Source organism: Hippocampus bargibanti, linkage group LG07, assembly GCF_051943395.1.
Source record: "Hippocampus bargibanti isolate YZ-2025 linkage group LG07, ASM5194339v1, whole genome shotgun sequence".
Taxonomy (NCBI): Eukaryota; Metazoa; Chordata; class Actinopteri; order Syngnathiformes; family Syngnathidae; genus Hippocampus; species Hippocampus bargibanti.
This window is the reverse complement of record NC_142740.1, coordinates 25,253,557-25,276,652: the sequence shown is the minus strand read 5'-3', so window position 1 is coordinate 25,276,652 and position 23,096 is coordinate 25,253,557. Positions and strand designations below refer to the sequence as shown.

At 40.7% G+C, this 23,096-nt stretch overlaps 1 protein-coding gene and 1 long non-coding RNA gene across 5 annotated transcripts; one reads left to right on the top strand and one right to left on the bottom strand.

The window, feature by feature from the left end:
- Positions 1-1,169: 1,169 nt before the first annotated feature.
- Positions 1,170-14,461, top strand: LOC148895911 (uncharacterized). The gene is made up of 4 exons (XR_016115574.1): positions 1,170-1,278; positions 7,309-7,405; positions 13,156-13,267; positions 14,332-14,461. It is a non-coding gene; the product is annotated as an uncharacterized LOC148895911 (long non-coding RNA).
- Positions 11,168-22,779, bottom strand: ushbp1 (Usher syndrome 1C binding protein 1). Of its 4 annotated transcripts, XM_089001074.1 has the most exons (15): positions 22,594-22,779; positions 21,184-21,386; positions 19,709-19,845; positions 19,390-19,553; positions 19,126-19,302; positions 18,676-18,698; positions 18,478-18,594; positions 17,185-17,325; positions 17,000-17,088; positions 16,788-16,899; positions 16,494-16,722; positions 14,501-14,659; positions 13,299-13,396; positions 12,914-13,033; positions 11,168-12,795 (listed from the first exon to the last, which is right to left on the bottom strand). In XM_089001074.1, the coding sequence occupies exons 1-15, from the start codon at positions 22,597-22,599 to the stop codon at positions 12,630-12,632; spliced, it is 1,941 nt and encodes a 646-aa protein (XP_088857200.1). In that variant the 5' UTR covers positions 22,600-22,779; the 3' UTR covers positions 11,168-12,629. The 4 variants fall into 4 exon arrangements, with proteins under 4 accessions (XP_088857200.1, XP_088857199.1, XP_088857197.1 ...); XM_089001073.1 differs by having other exon boundaries at positions 18,478-18,698; positions 21,184-21,383; XM_089001071.1 differs by having other exon boundaries at positions 18,478-18,698; positions 22,594-22,778.
- Between the last annotated feature and the right edge of the window lie 317 nt (positions 22,780-23,096).

Genomic DNA, 23,096 nt, shown 5'->3' with positions numbered 1-23,096 from the left:
CAGGGATTTGACACTGCTATTCAAGCCCTCCCGTTGCCATGACGCTGGATGCCTTATAAGGCCAACAGAGTCAAAGAGCACAGAGTGGGCCACAGGGCGCACACACTCACGTAGTCATAGAGAAAGAATGCCTGACTGGCTGCCTGTTTTCCCCCTGACCTCAGGCCATGGAGAGATCAGGAGGAGTTAACCCCAACACTGCCAAAAGCAAAATAAGATGGAGGAGGTGGGTTGGAGGTCGGGGTACGGGGTGGGGTGGGGTTATCTTTGAATGGGGTTGACTCGTCACATCGAGGGTATAGCACCCATACTCTTGTTCCCCACTCCACTCTAATCCTCAAGACTTCCTGCGACATTGTTGACCCAATAATATCAGGGTGGGCCTGTTGTTGTAGTGCAACTTGTGAAAAGGTTATATGATAAGGACACGGCTCCTTTTCACACCTGCTGCTCACATTCACACTGATTCGGCTTTGGGCGAGAGGGGGCTGGAAGCCCCCCCCCCCCTACACGCCCTGCCTGCACATGCAGTACCGCTGGTCACAAGTTCCTCATGTGTCAACGCAGAAACTTTGACTTTTGGAAACAAATTGATGAAACTAAGGAAAAGGTCAAAGTGTCTACACTCACTTTTCCCCAAACGGAACGTGACCACAGGATGTCATTTGATAATATTTGGCTTTTCATGCTTGTAAATAATAAAACAACAGGCATATTATATGACTGACTAGAAAACAAGGTGTAGTACACAAGCAAGAAATTATTTAATGGAACACATTTGGCGTTGTTGCGGTCGATTGGAATTTTTGGTACGTCTCTCATTCCAAAAGTCATGTGAGGCCATTATAAGCAAGTGACATTTGCAAGCATTCCAAATCGTTATCGTCATATCATTACAGCTTCAGTCATTTTTTTCACTTTGTGCTACAATACCAATGAAAACAACTTTTTTTTAAAAATAATGTGTGTTAGGGTGCGCTTCACGTCTTCCTGAATTGTATTTTTTTTTCAACAAGACTCGAAAAAGGAAGTACATATATCCCGAAATATTCATCACTGCTTGAAAGAAAAGTTTTCTCATCACATGGTTGTGCAGGAATGTCGCCTGAGTGGGGAAACCTTTTCCCAGTCAGAGCAACATTCTTTGCTTTTGGAAGAGAAACTCCTGTCAAAAGAACTCATTACAACGTATTAAAAAGGAAAGCTGTCATGTCATAGTGTTGTTTTTCTCTCCCAACGAGGATAAGGTTTATTGAGGCTTTGGACAGTGAACATAAGGTAACTTTAACCTACATCTGTCACAGCGTTACTCATTTTGTATGGGTAGACCTTTTGTTTGGTGGAGAGGTTATCATGGGCCGGGCTATATTGCGAACTGAATTAGTGCTGTCTTTTAGGCTGCTGTGTATCGGTCATAGTGGGACTGTGTGACGTATTCATCTTTGTCAGCCTAAATTTGTATCTATGTCTTATAAGGATCAGGGAAAATACCGTTTACACTGTACACACACAAAGGAAGCGAAGCGGCCGTTTATCCCCGCTTTGTGGTTAAAATAGGGGTGTGAAACTAATTTTTTTGCCGCCGGCCACGTTGTAGTTACGGTTTCCTTTCGGGGGCCGTTATGAATTTGGGAAAACCATTACAATGTTTAATCCCCTCCACATATTACATATAGAGTGCACAAAAATGAATGAATAACTATTTTTCAAATCTGAAGTCAACAATAATAAAGTCAAAAATTTTGGTTCAGAGTTTAGCAAGCATCATGGCACTTGACATGCTTGGGTTGCTTTCACGGGCAGAATAAAATGACGTGGTGGGCCATATTTGCAAAGTGGTGGAGATGGTGGATGCCAAAAATGCAGGCAGGAGGGAGAAGCAGGGTGTATTTGACGAATTGTATTGAATAATGTCAGCAGGAACAAAATCTCAAACAACAAAGTCATCAGAAGAAAAAAGTCCAAAGTAGCAAACAAAACCTTGAGTAAAACATGACAAGACGAAACAAACCTGACAGAGTAAAACAAACAATGACCCGACATAAATGGTCATACTGGGAGTCCTTTTAACTGCCACTGATTAAAACGACTTGACACTTGTGCAGCTGCAGGTGGGCTCCCACAGTGCCCCCACCCCTGTCGGTCGCAAACTGAAACGTGACAGTGGCCTTGACTCTGACACCTGTGGGTTCAGGCATGCCCTTTTTTTTAAACAGACTTTAAAAATATCTGGAAAACATCACAAACAATTTATTTCTTGCTGCTCTCACAATGGGAGGTACACAAGAGAGACATCAGTCCGCTACAGACAACCGCAAGGTACCAAACCAGAAATCTGGTGTAGTACCAAAATCGACCTGTGGGAAGAAGGATGGCGCGATTGGGAATCCAGACTGCTGTAAAATTGAAAAAGGAAGAAAGCAGCTTTGTCACTGATAATGACATTGTTTTTTGGCACTCAACACAACCATTTGCTTCTCTGTTGGTTTATGGCTCAACCACACATTTGTGTGTCAAAGCTTTTTATGTTTTATACTGTCGGCCCCAACTGCTGTCAGGGCAGATTAGGGAGGAATAGTCACTCTCCACACACACACCACACGTTAATCACACATGATTATCTTTTGATGACATCTGAGAATCTGTCTTTCCTGACTTTTTCCTGACAAGGGAAGGAAAATGCTCCAATTTTCTTTAAATGTAGCTATGCTGTCTGTCGGATCATTGACCTCTGGGTCAAGTTTCGTGAGGTGAAATGACATCCCCAAAAATATACATTGACTACTGCGGTTTCTTTGTTGTTCTTTTATCATCTCCTATATTACGCCCATCATGCATTTGATTTAGCAGCAGGTGTGTGTGTGAGTGGCGGAAGCCAGACAAGTGTCGCTTTGTGTTAAGCCCTACTGCAATATCTATGTGTGGTTTTCGCTGTGTGCTCTTTCAACCGCGAGTCAGGAATGCAGGTGCTCTTGCGGAAGTATCGCACTCTTAAAGGACAACCGACGCCTCTGGACACGTTGTGTCCATAATTTGTAAAATCACTTCCGCTGCAGCTACTTATATTATCTTGACAAGAGAATACAAAAGCCCTTTTGATGATAAAGCATCTGAAAACATTTGCACAAGTCAGCTTTGTGTGCGTGTGTGTATATTCAAAGCCTCGGTCGGGTGAGCAAGGTTTGGAGAGCAGAGGTCAATGAAGCAGGAGCAGGAGAAAGCGCATGTTCTTTGGTTTGGATAGCATGTGATGATTACACAAACGTCTGATTGTACCATGTCTTAATAATGCTGTAAGATCACTTTTGCCGTTATTCAACAATAACCTGTTCCATCATAATTCCAGCGACTATCATTGCAAATTTAGTGCATTTATAAATGCAGTATTGCACTGACGATTGATGAAGGAATGCGTAAGAAGAGTTGTATTGCCCTTTAACTCACATAAGTAATTTTACATATACGAAAACAAGCACATGACTCCCTGTTCCTTCCTCATTAGCCCCCACACCCTTTGGCCTCAAGAGCAACCCCCCCCCCCCACTCTCTCGCCCTCCCTCACAACATCCTCCAAACAGAGGTCTTTGACCTCGAGCGAATGACAGCATTTGAGAATAAGCAGGGCAAAGGAACCTGCTAAAGAAAAACATCTGCTGGGGTGAGTGCGCAGCGCAACACACGGCGTCCAATCAATAGTGGGGCCTGCTCCACGCCCAGAACCTACTGGAGGTGGTGGGAAAGTTCCCATTTGGTGTGTGTCCTTATTCGAATCAGCTGCCCTGCGAACGAGGTATCAAGTCATTGTGCCTAGAATTGCCGAATTGGTCGAATTTCATTTGCCAAGGAATTGTGTTCATTTTTGTGGATGAAATACAGACGCTCCCCAATTTGAGAACATTCGTGTTACAAATAACGGTACTTACAAACATTTTTACGGGTATGTCGAAAAATGTTCGGACAGAGATTCTGTAAATTAGATTTTGTATTGCACGCCTTTTTCCGGACGATCTTGCTCGCGATTGGCTGCGTACTGTATTACACGCACACAGACACATTAGGGGTTTCAAGGGCTGGATGTTTCCGCGACGGACACCAAGGCTGATCAATCAGCGGCCAGCTGTGCTGAAGTGTTACCAACGAGTTCAGGCCCCAATCCAGCAAGCTAGTTTACGATTGGCTGCGTAGAGTATGTGGCCGGGGAAGAAATCCCTCTTCCCAGTTGGCGCTCCAGAAAGACGCGATGCATAACAAAAAGTAATGGCTGCTGGCACGTAATTCAGTAATTACGTGCCAGCGGCTTCAGTAATGGCTTACTGAAGACCCAAGAATATATGTCATCGTACTAAAGTAGGTGTGAATTTATTTTACGCCTGTTAGAGCGTCTGTGATTTGTACTTCCCCGTTCAGTGTTGGACTTAAAGGACAACCAACACCATTTTTTTGTTTCCTAACTGACATCAGAAAACGTTTTGTAGCATCTAAAATACCCAAAACACGCGGGCTGATATGTTTAGTCAAATGAAAAACACAAATAAAAATGACTTTAAGTGTCCCAAAACTACTTCAAAATGACCTCAGAAAGTTTCAGTTTCAGAAGATCCCGCCCCCTTGTTCATGATGTTACGCCAGGACGTCTTGCAAGGACGTCTTGCCTGGCTCTAGAATCAAAACAATGGCTTCAGATTCGGAGAAGATGCTTTCTTGTTACTCATCCAGTTATGAATATGATTCAAATAGTTCTGAAGAGGAAAACATACATGTTTGCAATCGATTAAAGAAGCACTTCCGTATCAATTGAGCCGTTGGGACTCCAATATAGCCTCCCGAAAAATGCACAAGATGACGCCCAAGCTCTGTTGGAAACTGGCTGATTTGTCTGCTGGGAATTTGTGTCAACTCGTATCAAATAGTAGTCTTTGTGCAACACACAACGATTCACCATCACGTTATTTATGTGTTTTCATTCTAATTTCACCATCAACATGGATCAACATGAAGTTTTTTAGACCAAACAAAGTACCCCAAATGCATTGTGTGTTGCTTTCTCGGTCAGGGGCGTTCCTGACATGACATCACGGTAGGCATCGTCACCAAGTCTTGCTGAATATTCAGCGTTAGTTTTAAAACGTAAAATGTAGCTATATGCCGTGGAATATTTGTAAAATACGCTCAGTAGAAGTCATTTCAAGTGATTTTACAAATTATGGACACAACTTGTCCGGATGCGTCGGGTGTCCTTTCAACATACATTGCATACAAAATATAGCACTGAAGCAATTTACGAACAAATTCATCTTCCAAATGACCGTTCGGAACGTATCTCGTTTATAAATTAGGGATCATCTGTATATCACCTAACAAAATGCCACTGTCCTGCCGCCAATGGTGGAAGGTGTCCCAGAGCGATTTTGCAGGCATCAGCCCCGCCAAATATGTCAATATGGCTTCGGTGTACAGTATAATCCAGGAGGGAGACTGTCACCATGTACATTTTTCTCCGACAGGGCATTAACGTAACTCTCATCGCAGCCACAACATTTTGTCAAGCTCTTGACTTCTCGATTTTGTAATTCGTTGTTGCAATCCGCTTTGTCAGTGTGTCCTAGACATTGGCCAGAGGTCAAATAAGGGTTTGGAGAGCTACACTATGAACTTAATCTGCTCACTGAAGATGACTCAAATGCTCTAACAAGATTAGATGGAAGTCCCTTCCCCCTTGCCTCCTTCTGTAAACACCTTAGTCCAGTAATCTAACGGCCTCAAGCTGCCAAGTAACCTCATTAGGCCATCTCATCTGCTTCCACTCCTGCTCTCGACACCGATCTTATGTTTCCTATCCATCACAGTAAAAAAAAGCCTCTTCCCTCTATTTCATGCGGCAGATTCAACATATATTTTTCACTCTGATTGATTTTGAAAAAAATAACTTTATCTTTGGGTGTATGTCATTAAAATGTGGCAAAGTGACTTTTTTTCTCAAAAATAATCAAATGATTGATGTAAATTTGTGTGTATGGGCTTAATACGTTCTTGGGTACCACTGCAAGACCAGAATTCCAATGTGTGAGTCATAATGTGAATTTTCACTGTTAAATATATTTCCTCCATTCATTTTTTTAGTACTTATTTGCAGCCGGACAAGCAAAAAAAGCGCTCAAAGTTATTACCTCATTCACTGCCATTCACAAATTTATTCGGGGATTGAAAATATGACTTAGAGCGCCATTCCTGAATTAGTTCGGGTGTTTTTTTTTTTTACAATTACAATGACAAAAACCCTGGCACTGGAGAGGTCGCATTTTTGCACATGTCTGGCAGTGAATGAGTTAAAAGTATTGGACTTCTTCATCATTACGATCAATCTTGGTTGTGGGTAGAAAAACAAAATAAAATATAGCAGAAACCACAACTTTCTTCCAAGATTCTATTAGTGGTTCTGTTTCGTCACATTTTTTTTAGAGTTGGCAATGCAGGCATCAATAAAACGTACCCCAAGTATTCCCCAAAATAAAATACAAAGTCAAAACATATTTGTGGTGTGAATCCTTTTGATGTTTACTGCGACGAAGCCTCACAAGCTTCACTTTCAACTCCAAAGTCACATCACTTTTGAAGCATTCGACTTTAGAGTTTTTACGCATTTTTCAGAGCAATATATGCTGACGGGAAAAAGCCATATTTATTAATCTTACTGAATTATTACCATGTACTATATAGCTCTATGTACACCCAGAAGTTACATCTCTCGATTGCAAAATATGAAAAGAGAGAAAGTATTTTAATATGACCCCTCCTTGTATCTACAAATGCTATTGCTGTGTACTTTGATAAAAGGCAGTACATCAGTGGCGGACCATCCGGGCCTTCAAAGCCTTCTCTGCTGGCCTCAAAATATCTGAATAATGGACTCATGTTAATTATATTTTGTACATGAATTCTTATTAAATAATTGTCTGGACGCCTTCACAATCAGTTCTGCAGGCCGTGATGCATAAAAATCAATGTCGATGAAACTGTTGGATTGGATTGGATTTGCCTTTCTTAGTCTCGCAGTGGAGAAATTTACATTTCACAGCAGCAAAGTTATGAAAGGAATGAAACCAATCCCAACCAATCAGAGTTTGAGTTGGCAACCCAATGCCTACTGGAAGGCACTTCGAAATGTCAGAGTCTTAGCCAACTATGATTGGTCAGTCACTAGCCAATCATAGTATCACTAACCGCTAGGCGAGCATTCTGGCCAGAGCTAGCACACTATCTGTAGTGGGCAGCATAAGCAAGTACATTTTTGTGTTAATTTCATTGCAGTTCTGTCAACCCACAATGGCTGAAGGAGGAGAAGAAATGGATTTGGTTGCAGATTTACTGTCAAGACGGACAGAAAAGTTGGACATCATTAAGAAAGGTCAGTCAATTATTTCCTGGCTAATGGTACCCTCACATCACACATTTTTCATTCTGGATTGATTCAGACGTAGCACTACTGAAGGCCTAACGATCAAATCTACAGCCCACCACTGCAGTCCATACATCTTCACGTTTTTCTTTCAGATTTCTTTTGTTTCGAATGATACATTGGAGACGATTATCATGCAACAGGTTTCCAGTGCTCACATGATTCCCATGGGTCAGCATCCTGTGTCTAAATACTTGTTGTGCGTTGATATTATGTGAGCGGATGTTAAAGCCCATTTGATTGAGTTGAAATCTTTTGCCCTGCTTTTTATCACCTCGCTGACCTCTCGCTTGGCTTCAAGAGCCCATTGGTGTCAGCTCAGTGGCGATCAGAGGGACATGAAGAGAGAAGGAGCAGGATAAGGGGTGGGCTTGGGTGGGAATGAAGCTGTGACAGGTAAGCTAATGGTTTTAGGGGAGAAAGGGATAAGGGCACCGGCTGTGATCTTTACGCAGATTACAGAGGGACAATTTATTAAAAGGAACGGATGCAGAGTAAATGAATTGACCTAAAACCGCTGAGTCTCTGCGCCCTTGTGTGCGAGTTTGCGTGTGTGTGTGTGTGTGTGTGTGTGTGTGTGTGTGTGTGTGTGTGTGTGTGTGTGTGTGTGTGTGTGTGTGTGTGTGTGTGTGTGTGCGCGCGCGCGTGCGTGTGCGTGTTTTCAACTCATTTGAATTGGAATGAACTGCACCGAACTGAAGCCAGATCTACAACTGTACTCCAAAATTGTGACATCAGCATTAGCGTTAGCAAAAGATGCTACATCAACTAGCCATGTCATAGAAGTTACAGCCTCTGCAAAAAATATTGTCCTGAAATCACATTTTTATGTCTGCAGACACTACTACCACTACTACTACGACTATTACCACTACTATCACTGCTACCACCACTACGACTACTAATACCGCTGATACTACCACTACTACTACTACACTGACCATTACTACCACTACTACTACTACAACAACAACTATTACTGCTACTATTACTACAACTAGTACTACTGGTACTACTACTACTACTCAACTCTATATATAGCGGACTTTCAAATGGACAAAGCTGCAAACAAAGTGCTGTACATGGACAACGACCATTACTACTACTACTACTACTACTACTACTACTACTACTACTACTACTACGACCACTACCACCACTGCTACTTCTACTACCACTACTACTACTTCTACTACCACTACTACTGCTAATATGCAACTCTATTTATAGAGCACTCTCAAACAGACAAAGCTGCATACAAAGTACTATACATGGACGGCAACTACTACTACTACTACGATGACTACTACGATTACTACTACTCCTCCAAATGTGTTATTTTTCCATCAACCTGTCCATGAAATATTTAAAAGCTATAATGATTAATTGAGTGATTTTTTTTTTCATTATTTGGTAGACACACAACCTCCTACGGTGAATTGTAAATGTCTTTAAATTGAAAAACAGCCACCTCAAAACGTCGCAAAGCTAATATAAATTTTACCATAATAATATCTTCCAAAAGTTTCCCATAATATATTCCGAAACCACTTAAATTGCCACGCTGATTTCTCCAAAGCGTAATCCAAAAGTCAAGAGAATGAGAAAATGTGACGCCAGTATGGCTGCATTCGTCCTTGTGATCAAAGATCCATATCTTTCCACACAATGACTTTTAACAACACAGAGTCAAGAGAAGTTCAAGTGTGGCGAAATATGTGTAAAAAAAAATATACACAAAAACCTTTGATGAACTCAAGACATTGGACATCGATCTTCAACAAGGAGGACATTGGGGAAGAATGATAATTGTTTCATCTGCTTGAATGGCAGTTATTACAACAATAGCGCCAGTGACCAGGACTTAGAGGTGGGGTTGAGGACAAGGCCTTATTCGGCGACCTTTGTGAGAAAAACGGCAGCTCGGTCAAGAGTCAGGGCGCCACGGCCTCGCCACCTTGTCTGCCACCGTCAAGCCTTAATTCAAGGCACAACGCAACAGCTGGGCATCGCTGCGACCCTTCGCGTGTGACATCCAACCTTTGCCTTAACCCCCTGACAGACGTCCACAGCTGCGGCTGACCTATGTTGGGTGGGGCGGAGCACGAGGTCGGCCGAAGGGGAGGGGTGCGAGAGGATTGAGAGATGAGGTGCGATATTGGATGTGGGAAGCAAGGACGAAAAGGAGCAATAACGGAGAGCTCAAAGGCAAATAAAGGAAACATTAAGTGCAATTTTTGCACAATTCAAGGGTTTCCTCGTGTCTTCAGGAAAGGACGAACATTCTTTTGTCAAGCTACACAAAGGTTATTACTCTGGTTCAAGTTTAGGGCATTGGTGGGCTGTCAGGGCCTCCAAGGCCTTCTCTGCTGGCCTAAGGATATCTGGATCACAGACGGATTACAGTGATACCTTGGCTTACAAACTTAATAGGTTCCCAGACAGAGTATGTAAGGCAAAAAGTGTGTATCCCAAAAATTAATTTCCCATAGGAAACCTTAAAAATGAAAATAATCCGTTCCCAGGTCCCCATAAAACATAATTTTCTACTTTCTAATTTTCTAAGCCTTAATATTACACAAAACTACACAAACTATACCTTATTTTATGTATAATAAATGTGCTATGGTATTATAATTAAAGAAATAAACTGTACCGTATAATAAAGTCGTTTTATTTACCTTTGTGATGGTCGTTGATGGCTTGATGGAATGGAGTGGCCGGTTTCATCAGCGTTAAACAATTGATGAGGAACGTAACCTTCTTCTTTCACCATCCCTTGTTATGATCCCTTGTAGGTGCTTTCTCTGTGATAATTTTATCTAGTTCCTCATCAATTGTGTTCTGTTTAGCTGGGTTGATAGCCTTTTGCATCAAGTGTACAGATGGCTTGTGCGGGTTGTTTGTGGAGCCTGATTGATGGGATATTTTAACCTTGCAGTCCACACTCTGCCTTTGAACTATCAAAGTTGAAACTCTCACTGTCGTCTGCCTGTCTCTTTAATGTTTAATCCCCCCCCCCCCCTCCCCACTGCTGCATTCTAGACCAATCATGTTGCTTTAACCGAAGGCTGGGGTTGGGGAATAGAGGACAAAAACAGTCTGCTGCCATTTTGTTGTTAGAAGAACGGGCTCGTTCGCGAACGACGCATTGAGGCAGCTCAGTGTATGAAAAAAGTTTGTATGCCAAGGTAAAATTTTCATAAATGTAACGTTCGTGAACCAAAAAGTTTGTAAGCCAAGGGGTTCGTAAACCGAGGTATCACTGTAATTATATTTTGTCCATAAATTCATATGAAATAACTCCAAATTGTCTTTCAGCTTCCTTTCATTGCTTTTCCCCTGTTGTGCTGCTTCCAGATGTGTGTTTTCGTATTTCAGCATTTAACCAATCACATTTCAATCATCATTTGTTACCAGGGTCAGAAATCTACCTGGACACCTTCACAATCAGTTTTGAAGGCCCTGTTGCATTAAATGCATTGTCTAATACTTTGTTGCGATAACTAATGTCTGAATACCTGCCAACTACTCCGTTTTTGCCGTAATGAGTACGGTTTTCATTATGTCATTCTTGGTTACGGTTTATTAATGAAAATTACGGTTTCCAATAAATAGTCAAAAATCGTCAAAATAGTAAATACCCAATGTTCATTCAAAACAACATTGCAAAGGATCATATCTAAATTTAGAACAGGCGATCGGCACATTGCCACCTGGTAGCTTCCTTTTGATGAATTGCATATGCGCGTGCTGCGGCTCATTCCTGGAATGGATTTGCCGGAGAAAAAAAAACAACAAGTGTGAAATCAAAAAGAAAACTCCCAAGCATTTCCAGGAGTTAGACTTCGGTCAAGAAACGGTGAAAATGATGCGAACTGCAGTGTGTGTCAGCAAGATTTTTCTGTTGGATATGGAGGAATCAGTCACAGACTTTATTTTATACACAGTGAGGTATTTTATTGAATGAGCAAATGTGGTTTAATAAGGACTCAGGTTCAGTATATACTGCATAAAATGTGACCTAAACAAACATATTCAATATATTTCAGTTTATCAGTCCTATATCATTTGTCGTTACTATCATCAGATAGCTTTATTTTGTGTTGTCTTAGTTAATATCAAAATAATTTATAGTGGTCACAAATGTGATTTGATATGATTAATATTAATTGTGAGTCTTTGATGATGCAATACAGTACAATTACATATATCAATATGCTTTCTTATATTCTTATATTTGCACTATGTACAGTTTGTTTTTCAATTGCTGCAGTGGACTGCAAATTTCCCCATTGTGGGACTATTAAAGGCTTTCTGATTCTGATTATTTTAACAATCCTTGGTAGCTCATTAGTAGTCATTGTAAAATTTATGATTCTATCTTTTTTGTGTTTCTTTTTCAACTTTGACGAGTATCACCTTATGTATCTTTTTACTACAGAATGTGTTTTCTATTAACTTAATTTACATATGAAAATTCAACATGTTTATGATTGATTGTGAATGTTAGTCTTTCAAATTTGAGTTTGTTGATAGCTATTTCTGTCAACACATAGAAACGTAGGTTAGATGTGCATATTTGAAGTTATTTCAAATAAGATTGATTATTAAATGTTTGTTTTATTGTAAAATATTTCTGTTTTGTTTTCTTAAAATAGTAGCAAACATGCTATTTTCATGATTGACAAGTTGAAATATGAGTATTATCTTTGACATTGATCAACATTTGTATGGTGTATGTAGCCTCATTTTAAGTAGCTGTAATGTTAAAATCATTGGCTTTTTATTATACAGTAAAGTCTCGTTATATCGATATCAGATATATCGATAGTCCCGGTTATATCGATACTATTTCTATGCACGCACGGAGAAAATTACATGCAAACAGGGTCGGATATATCGATAGTCCCGGTTATATCGATATTTTTTCGGACTCCCTTGAATATCGATATAACGAGACTTTACTGTATTTATTACACCTCCACAAAGGATGAACAACCAATGTTTTTTTCTTCCTGTTAATGCATACCTACACACGTCATTTTAACTGCTCTTGTCCATGCAGGTAGTTGTTAGAAATATTTTTAATAAGACATGAACTTTACAAACATGACTTGAAAGAAATGTCATTCAATGTTCCATGCGTTTGGCTCTGCGGCGCATAATCAGATCACAGAACAGTCTCTTCTCTCCTCCATTCTGAATCTTCCCCCTGCGCTTTTGACGTCTTGTTCTGGACACGCTGAATTTCCGTCATGGCGGCGAGTTTCTGCTCCAGCTTCCACACTTGCTCCCTGTACTTTTTGCGAATGTGTCTGTACGAGCTCAAGGCCTTACTGGAATGGTGACATTGCAAGATTTCATAACTTTTATCACTCATTTCAGAAAAGTTTATGTATATTTTATTTATATATTTTGTTATTTTGGTTTAGAATTCAAACCGCCATGTTGTACCTGTGAGCTTGTGCAATCCGTGCCACGTGTTCATCACTCTCTTTACTTGAGGTGCTGTCTCGGAGTGCTGCATTCAGCGAGTCATACACAAACGCCATTCTCCTCTTGACAGCTTGTTCCCTACAAGCCGATGAAGAGGAGAAGATGAATTGCAGCATTTCCATCTCTGAATTCTAACTAAAGTTGTCCATTTTAAACAAACGATAATCTGAAACAATGATTGCATCATTTTTATCTACTAGGTGTCTTTCAAAAAAGATCTTCTCCTCTACACCTGATACAGGGAGCCGCTTGGTCTTGTTCAAAAGCAATGAACAGAAGCTGGATCACATTTGCCAGAATCTGCAGCTTCAGGTAACGAACCAGCGCCGAACCAACAGCTCACCTCTGAAGTAGTGCCTGCAGTTCTTTCAAGATGGGCCTCGTCCTGAGCCCAGACACGTCACCATCGCTACACACTTTATCAGCATTCTTGCAGAGCCTCTAATAAGGAAACGATCCCCCATCCCCAAGAAAAAAAACATGAATACATACCCAGGACATGAAATTACATCAGAATCAGAATCACAATACCTTTATTCGTCCCACAATGGGGAAATTTGCATACAGGCTGTGACTAAACCGCCTTTGCAAGGATCCATCTGTGTAAGCTCTCAGTCGTACAGCAGTGGTCCATTGATGAAATGGTTTCTTCAGCCCACATCTGTACTTCTTTGAAGGTGTCGGACGTTTTGCCCCCTCATCCAAAAAGCTTCATCATAATTTTGCTAGTAGCTCTGGCCCCATATATATATCCCTAATGTCCAGAGGTGGCGGTGCCATACCTCTCCTTTAAAAGGTCCCTGCACTAAGGTTGGGGGCAGCAGAGGACTATTCCCTGAAGCTAATCTGATTACTTATTTTGTCCTGACTGATTATGTTCTATGACTGGCCCTGATTGCACCATTCGCCCTGGTATCACCTCATCAGCATAACTAAGCCTATGTGGTAATGATCCAAGAAGTCTGTTGTAAGCACAATCCAAATAGAACATTCGTGAAGGGATTTGCTGTTTTATAAAAATAGCTTCTTTTACTCCGCTTTCAAAGCATCTATTTTCGTTCACTAAAATTTTAACCTCACTGTCATCAATTGAGTGATTGCTAGATTTTAGGTGCATATGTACTGCAGATTGAAGCCAACTAGCATTATGCCAGCAATGTTGTGCAATGATCACACATGTAATTTTTGTTATCAAATAATTTGAACTTGCAATGTCAGAATCGCACACCATTTCAAACTGTGTCACAATATTTTTGCATGTACTGCGTATCACATTGGGCTTTGTCGCGTCCTTGTCCTTTGACAGTGGCAGTGGTGTGAAGAGTAGCTCTAATCTGAAGACCTTGTTTGACCAAAATATCCCTCTTGCTCTGCAGGGATTCTCTGCTTTGATAGCGAGATGTATGATTTCCCAGGTGGGACGCCCGGATTTGAATCGGGTCTGTCACAAAAGACCAACGCCCTGCTCCCACTTGTACACTTCACCTTGACTTTGTGTCACTTAAAGAAGTCACAGAAAAGTGTGCTACTGTTCGTACGGTCTACCTGTTGTTCAGGCTTGCAGTCTTGCGGCTCCTCTCGGAGGCTTTCTGGAGAATGTGTTCCTGATGCTTCTTGGGCTTTTTGGGCCACCGCACTCCATTCCAGACACCTCAGTTGCTTCTCCTTCAGACGAATCTGAGCACGGAGATCCGACATCTCCTCCTGAACAAGTAAAATCAACCATTAGATTATTCGTTGAGTGAATTCAGTAGGAAAGCTGGTGACATTGGCAAGACCAGCGCAAAAACACAACAAAACCATACTGTTCTCTACTGTTTTGTTTTGTTTTCATCTAAGGCAAAGGTGTCAAAGTCTTTTTTTTTTTTACCACGGGCCACATTGTCGTTAGGGTTTCTTCTCTGGGGGCGTTATGAATTTGGAGATGCCATTAAAATGTTTAATCTCCTCCACACATGACATTGAGAGCGCACAGCAAATTAATGCAATACTAGTTTTCAAATTTGAAGTAAAAAATAATGACTGTTGTTATGGTTTACATGGGACAATTTGAAATTTTGGTTCAGACTTTTGTAAGCATAATAATAATAATAATAATAATAATACATTTCATTTTAAGCGCCTTTCAAAGCTCTCAATGACACTTTACAGTCATCTGACCTTCTTCAAATTTCTATTCCCTCTCGTTCCCTCAGGTCCTCTTCCTCCCTCCACCTCTGCATGCCTCCCCTGCTCCGTCTCAGCACGATGGGGGACAGGGCTTTCAGCCGCTCTGCCCCCAAACTCTGGAACTCACTTCCAACATTTGTAACATCAATTCTCTTCCCACCTTCAAATTCCATCTCAAAAGCTACCTATTTAAAATCACATTTTCTGTGTAGCTTTTTCTCTTTTTTTCGATTTATAACTATTTTTATTGTATTCTATTTGTGATTGTATTTTATTTATTTAAGTGCTTGATTTACTTTCGCGGGCCGAACCAAATGATGTGGCTGGCCAGATTTGGCCCCCGGGCCTTGACTTTGACACCTGTGCTCGAAGAAGATTGACAATGACAATTGACAATTGCAATCTCTTGCAATCAAAAAGTCGCTTTCAATTAAGAATTATTGTCATTAAAAGTTAATGGGCAGTTACCCCCAAAACACGCCTTTGTACGTTGTATTAACATGTCTAAGCAATTTGTCTGTACACAATAACTCAAAGCCTTGACATTTGAATGGCACTGACATGTTCGATGAGCCAGATATTTCCTTTTTTTTTTTGCTTTTGCAAGGGAACCATGATGTTATGGTAATTGCATGAATTCTTTTCGACCTGCAAATGTATTGAACAATGCAATTTTGAAATAAGAAATGTACTAAAGCGACTGAGAAAACAAAGGAATTACACAAAAATGGCACAGCAGGCTCATTTAATTCAAATATTTTTCATCCAAAAAATGATTTGCACCAGTTAGGGAGAATTACGCTTAAAAATATGTCTCAGTCAATTATTATTATCAATTAACTCATTCACTGCCGCACATGTACAAAAATGTGTCCACTCCAGTGCCAGGGTTTTAGTCATTGTCACTTGAATTCCAGGACCCACAGAATATTGAGTTTTAGGACTATATAAACATTCAATGCAGCATGAGAAACTTAAGACTCTTCTTTCATCAGGGAAAAAAGTTAATTCCTAAATTATACGGGTCTGGCGTTATCTGAGCTTGAAATGGGGGTGGCTGCCCAAAATACAATGCAATAGATACATATTGGTTTATATAGCGCTTTAACAACAGCTGAAGCTGGAACAAAGCGCTAACATAGAAACATAGAAAAAAAGTAAATGCTGCCCCTTGTGGAAGGGAAAAAAATTTATTGCCAGAGTTCTGGTCCACGCTTTATCGGCACCCAAGCAAAAAAAAAAAAAAACAAGTCCCAAACTTATTCGGGAATGGCGTGCTACGTCATATTTTATATTCCCAAATAAATTTGTGAACGGCAGTGAATGAGTTAAAAAAAAACGTTTGAGAACCACTGGTATAGACTCTTACCCTGATAGTGATCAACTCATGGAACAGAGATGTCTTATCACTCTGGCCCTCTGCCGGTTCTTTCGATAAGTGTCCTACTCTCAATCCAGCAGGGCAACTGGCATCTGGGCTCATTTTGACTCCTGCTTGATGTGAACGTGGCTTCAGAAGGCAAATGGCTGCCCGATCTTCTTTCAGACGCTCAATTAGCTGATGGAGCTGAACCTCTCTCTCTCTCATTTCAGCGGTTCTGGAGTTACAGATTGTTAATTATTTTGCCATTTCAAATACTCAGTGAGTCCTTCAAAACATCACCTCCACACTGTGTGTGTTTCCATCTTCTCGGTGAAGGAGGTTGACATTTCCTCATCTCCAATTTTCCTGGTCTGAGCTGGACTGCCAGGCTGCTGCTTGTTATCGCCTCCTGCTGGAGGCAGTTGGTGTTGGTGAATAATAAGCACACGTACGCAATACAGGGACATGAGTCTGCACTGAGTAGCGAACATAAAAAAATGTTCTTCAAACACCTGCTCTGTCGGTCTGTACAGGAATGCTTTGTTGCTTCTGAGCATCGTAGAGTGACAAAAGTTCACTGTAGGCCTCTTCACACTCCTCACTGAGGAAAGCAACAAACCAGCACAATTTTGGTCTAATTCCAAGTTGCTAACAAGTGCTAAGAACGTTATGTGACAGGTATGTTGTATTTGATTACCAATATCGCAGAGCCAAATGCATGGCAGAGCAATCGGCCTCAAGCCTCTCGAGTGTTAAACGGATCTGCTCGTAATCTGCTCTCTTTCGCTCCAAAGCAACAGTCAGATGCTCATTCCTGGCCTTCAGCTTCTCAATATACCTGTAAAACACCAAAGATGATTGAAGTAAGTGGAGCTAAGCACCCGCCACTGGGCACTCCACATCTACCAAACTAACCCCCCTTTAGCCCATGTAAGTGAGTGACAAACATGTACGTAGCCTAAATTTGTTGTTGATAGCTTGAAAATAGGTTCCCTGACATTCGCCCGATATGTGTGTCAAGTAAAAGTCAAAGTAAGCTTTATTGTCCGTGAGTGGTCTGTCACTGAAATTTCGAAAAGAGCCCTTCTGTGTATTAACACAATTAAAGATCTGTTATATAATAGATGGCATGACATGAATATTCCATGACTTCTGCATCGCTGGTCGGCTGGTTAGCACGTTCGCCTCTCAGTGCAGAATGGAGTTGGAATGTTCTTCCAGTGTATATGTAGGTTTTGTCCAGGTACTCTTGTTTTCCTCCCAAATTCCAAAACATGCACCATAAGTTAAAGTAAAATTCTAAATTCTCCTTCGGTTTGATTGTTAGCACGAATAGCTGTTTGTCTATGTGTTCCCTGTGATTGATTGACAAACAGTTCAGGATTTACCCCCATCTACTGCCCGAAGACAGTTGTGATTGGTTCCAACACACGCTGTGAGAACAAGAGGATTGCTGTAAAGGCAACTAACTTGGTGTTAATGTCTTTGTGTAATGGACTAGTTTTCATATTGTTGTGGAGAGGTTATTTTTATTATTTTTAATGCCTTTGGAACGATGTCAGACAAAGGTTTGGAAATGCCTTTCATAAAATAAATGTCATTGAGCCATTGATCAGAGTTTGAAAACAATGACATGGGGTATTAACTGTGACAATTGATCACCCTGATTAGCTTTTAGCTAGCAAACCAGTCCATGAAATCCTGACCCTGACTTGCATGGTAAAGAATGACGGATCCACTGAATCAAGGCATGCACATAGATAATTGCTCTTCTTTTCCTAAGATAAGCAGTAAAAATAAAGTTGTTCATGTCAGTGTGCACTTTGATTTGGGAATGGTCTGAGCGCTACCTTGCATTGCTACTGCCCTACTTTAAAAGAGTCACGTCGACTTATCATGTTTCCCAATATTGTTTAATTTGTGTTGGTCGATTCTGTTAGTAGTAGTAGTTAGGAATTGGGAGAGGTCTAAATTAATATTGTGTAGGTACCTGTTCAGTCGTTCTATCTCAGTCTCCAAGCCACTGGGGCTCGAACTAGGACTTCGCGAGGGAACAAAGCTCAGAGGGGAACCATCACCTCCTGAAGATAACGACCCTCCTACAGCTCTTCTCAGGAGCAAAGGAGAACATGGAAATGATGAGGAGGCCCGGTCTGCAGTGGTGCCTGAAGGAGAGCAAATGGCTGACCTCCAAGTCCTCTGTTGACCAACCTGTTAGACAACAGAAGAACTGAGTCTTAGCACATAGAATTCTGAACAGAATGGGTGTCAAAGAGCAGCCTTGGCGGAGTCCAACCCTCACGTGAAAGAATTCCAATTTACTGTCGGCAATGTAAAACAAACTCTGACATTGGTGGTATCGGGACAGCCTGAATCAGGGTGTTTGGTACCCCATACTCCCGAAACACCCTTCACAGAACTTCCAATGGACAAGGTTGAATGGCACAAAGTCCACAAAGCACATGTAAATTGGTTGGGCGAACTCCCATACACCCTTGAGGACACTCCCAAGTTGGCAAGAGGAGAACTGGACCACTGTTCCATGGCAGGGATGAAAACCACACTGCTCCTCGTGAATTTGAGACTTGACTTTCTCAGATACACACACATATACAGTAAAACAACAGTTGAATACAACCTTGCTCTTGGCTTCCTCTTCCACCTGGCGGATGTTGTATGCTCTCTGCAGTTCCCCCAGTTGAGGTTGCACTGGAGGACAGTCGACATGCTTTTCCAGGATGGCCTCCTGGAATGTTTCCCTTTCCACATCTGATGGACAAGAAATCCCAAATTCCTTTTCCATTTCCTCCAAAATCTGCAGGAACCAGAAGACTGGATGATAAAGACACGCTAACAAGGGCACATGATCACTTTGAAGCATCATTTGTTCCTGTGTCAACACCTTTGTAGCCTTGGTCCAGCTCTCCTGAGCTGCTCTTAGATGCTCTTTGGGTTTATCTCGGTCAGAGGATGTGATGGGGGTTGCCCAGGAACGTCTGTAGTTGAGTGAGTCCTCCACAGCAGTCAAGGCCCCTTTGAGTTGTGCCCACATCACATGACTGCCCCCTACAGGAACATTTGTGAAGATGTGATCAGAAATTGATGCATGTTACACTGATACTCCTATTCAGTCACTGATTGGGAATTGATCCCACCACAACACTATCTCTGCCACTATAGAGGAGGCACTAGGGAAAAAGAAGAGAAAGAGCGAGAGAAACCTTGGTAAGGCAATGAAGATCGAGCTTTGATATCAGAAGCAGTCTTCTTCTCTGGGATGCTTCTCACAAGCCTGTGTGAAAGCAGGTCCGGAAATGGAGGGCTGGCTGGTCTTGGTGATCTCAAATCCCCAGGTTCACTGCAAAAGGGCCAAAAGCATGCTGCTTAAAAGTTAAGACAACTGATTATTGTGAAGCCAACAAGTATTTTCAGTTTCTTCGTTCCACCTATATAATTTGATGATATCAAATACAAGAAAATTATAAAGAAGAATGCCATAGGTCTCATTTTATTTAATTTGTGTTACTGTGGTTGCAGGTTCCGTGGTGAAGAATAATGAACCTGAATAATTTTACCTTTTTTTGAACACAAATTGAATTTTGAACACGAGTGGTTCTCATATTTTGCAGGTCTTGCAGTGTATACTGCACTCATTGGATAATAGCACACAGTGCGCGGCCAATTTGGTATACATATACTCAGTGATGGGCAGTCAGGGTCTGCAAGCCTAAAAATATCTGAATTACAGAATAATGTGAATTATATTTTGACAATGAATTCTTATTAAATAATACCAAATTGCCTTTCAGCTTCCTTTCATTGCTTTTCCCTGTTGTGCTGCTTCCAGATATGTGTTTTTATATTTAAGCATTTAACCAATCACATTTCAGCCATCATTTGTCGCCAGGGTCAGAAATCTACCTGGACGCCTTCACAATCAGTTCTGCATGCTCTGGAGCATAAAAATCAAGGGTGATGAAACTTGTTTTAACCAATCAGATTTCGAGTTTCCAACCCAAGGCCTGCTAAAAGGCGCTGGAAACGTCAGAGTTTTCACAAACTATGATTGGCTAGTCACTAGCTAATCATAGGATCACTAGATGCGAGAGATCAAAGCATACTGGCCAGAGCTAGCACACTGTATCTGTAGCGAACTGTGTAAGCAAATATATTGTTGTGTTGGTTTAATAGCGGCTGTGTCAACCCACAATGGCTTAGAGGAGAATAATTCGATTTGTTTGCAGATATACTGTCAAAGCCACTTTTCAAGAATATATTGACATCATTAATGTTGGACAGCTCCGAAGCTAGCAAAAATAGCAAATAATGCAATTTTATGAGGTTATCATGAATCCACGTGTTCATAGTAAAAATTCAAACAGTTTAATGACAATTTTTCTTAAGTTTCTTCAAGTTACAAGTTTTGTCCTGGCCAATGTCACCCTCTAGTGGACGTGTAGTAATATCACACCACGCTCACAGCTGATTGATTCAGACATAGCACTACTGAAGGCCTAGGAGTGACATACACGGCCTGCCACTGCCGTGGCATGTAAAAAGTCAATACAATTCAAGGTAATCATTTTCATACTATTATGTATGAATGTCTTTGTTTAACATTTAATGAACCATGTTGATCTCATTGAGATTAAGAACCACCTTTTTCAAGAAAATTACATCACCTCACTTACATTACCTCGGTGCCTTCAGTGAGCCCATCTTTTTGTTCACTTCCGCAATGATGTTGAGCAGCATGCCCACTTCACTTTCACACTGAGCCAATTCGGCTGGAGAAGGCTCCACATCAGGATAAAGACTCTTATGGTCGAGGTGCATCGTCAGCTCCTTGTCACTCCCGGATGTGGTGTCCAGGCTGTCACATCGGACCAAGCTGAACTGCTGCAAAACGGTATATGGTTTTTAATATCTCAAGACTCTTATTCCGTCAAACTAAACATCAAACAATCTGAATTGCTCATATTTAAAAGAAGCTACCGAGCCTCTGCTATCTTGATGCTACCACAAAATGATAATCCGACAACCATTCGGCGCATATATTCTTTGTCCTCTGCAGAGAAATTGGCTTTATTATTTTAGATGGTATATAATTATGTCATTCCAAAACAAATCACACAATATTTCTCAAAATGTAAAGTTACAGGATGTACATAACTTAAGCAATTTTTCAATAATGATGCTATACAGAGCAGAGGAATCACAGTGCCAACTGTTTGAAAGTGTCCCTCCTGTTCATGAGAAGTACTGTACTTTGTCCACCACATTTATTGAATATGAATTACGACTTGATCAATAAAGGTTTTTTAATTACTTTCAAGGATTAAACATGTTGTGTTCAACAAGTAGATATTTTGTTGGCATTGTTTTGAGCTACAGAAAGGGGGGAAACTAAAACATCCTGTGTTACTTCCTGCCTGTACAATTTTTTTATACATCAAAAGATCACACACACACAATAAAATACTTCGTTAGTTAACCATCCATGTACAAGTTCAGCATTACAGCAAATTGAAGCTAAAGTGTGCATGTTCTTACGAATTTAATAAATCACTTGACAAAACGAATTTATTATTTATTTTGTAGATCCTGTTGGTGACATATTTGAATTCCACATTCCAAATACATCCAGTCAGAACAATAGGGATGCATTCCTCTTCAGCAAGGCAATCCCAAACATTCACTGGACGACATTCCAAGACCCAACATGCTGTCTTACAGACACGCACACACAATAACACACGATAAGAAATAATGTGAAAATGAAATGTCAAGAAAAAGAATGCGTCCAAGTAATGATCACACTGTAACGGTGTAACATCAGAATCAGAATCCCTTTATTCGTCCCGCAATGGGGAAATTTGCAATTAACATGATTAGATTATTCATTAAATGTATTACTGCAATCGTTCATTTAGTACATTAGTCATCCTTCTACTGTACATCATTTTTTTCTGAGTGGTTGACTTAGCAAAATCGGAACGTTATTGTCATTTCCAAAGCTATGGAAAAGCTTTACATCATGCAATGTAACAACAACAACATATCAAATTAAAAGGAAAAAAAGAGATACATAGTTTCCATGACCTACCTCCATAATTGACACTTGAATCTTCTGTTGTAGATGCTCGCTTCTCACCACACAACACAGAGAATACAGAGAATTATACTTGCCACTTGCAGTTATTTTATTGTGAAATGATCATTATTCCGCAGGTTGGCCAACGAATGTTTTTAGAGGCATGAATGAAGTCAGTGGAAAAACCCCACCCATCCTCGTCACTTGGTGCCTTTTCCTGTTTTGTTCAGCTTGAAAATCCATGCTTTAAAATAGCCAGCTCTGAAATTTTGTGTTCACACAGGATGTGTGCAAATTAAGTGAAAGCTGATTGTAGTTCTGAGTTATGCGGATTTTTTTTTTTTTTTTTTTTTTTGTAATTCTCAGCCTTACAATATACATCATTGTTTTGGGTATTTGTGCGCTTGTGTGCACGTGCCTGTCATCTGTCAAAATAATTTTACTTTGCTGAATTTTGTGACTTCGTGACTCGATTGTGTCATTACCCACGATGAATCGAAACAAAGTTTCAAAAT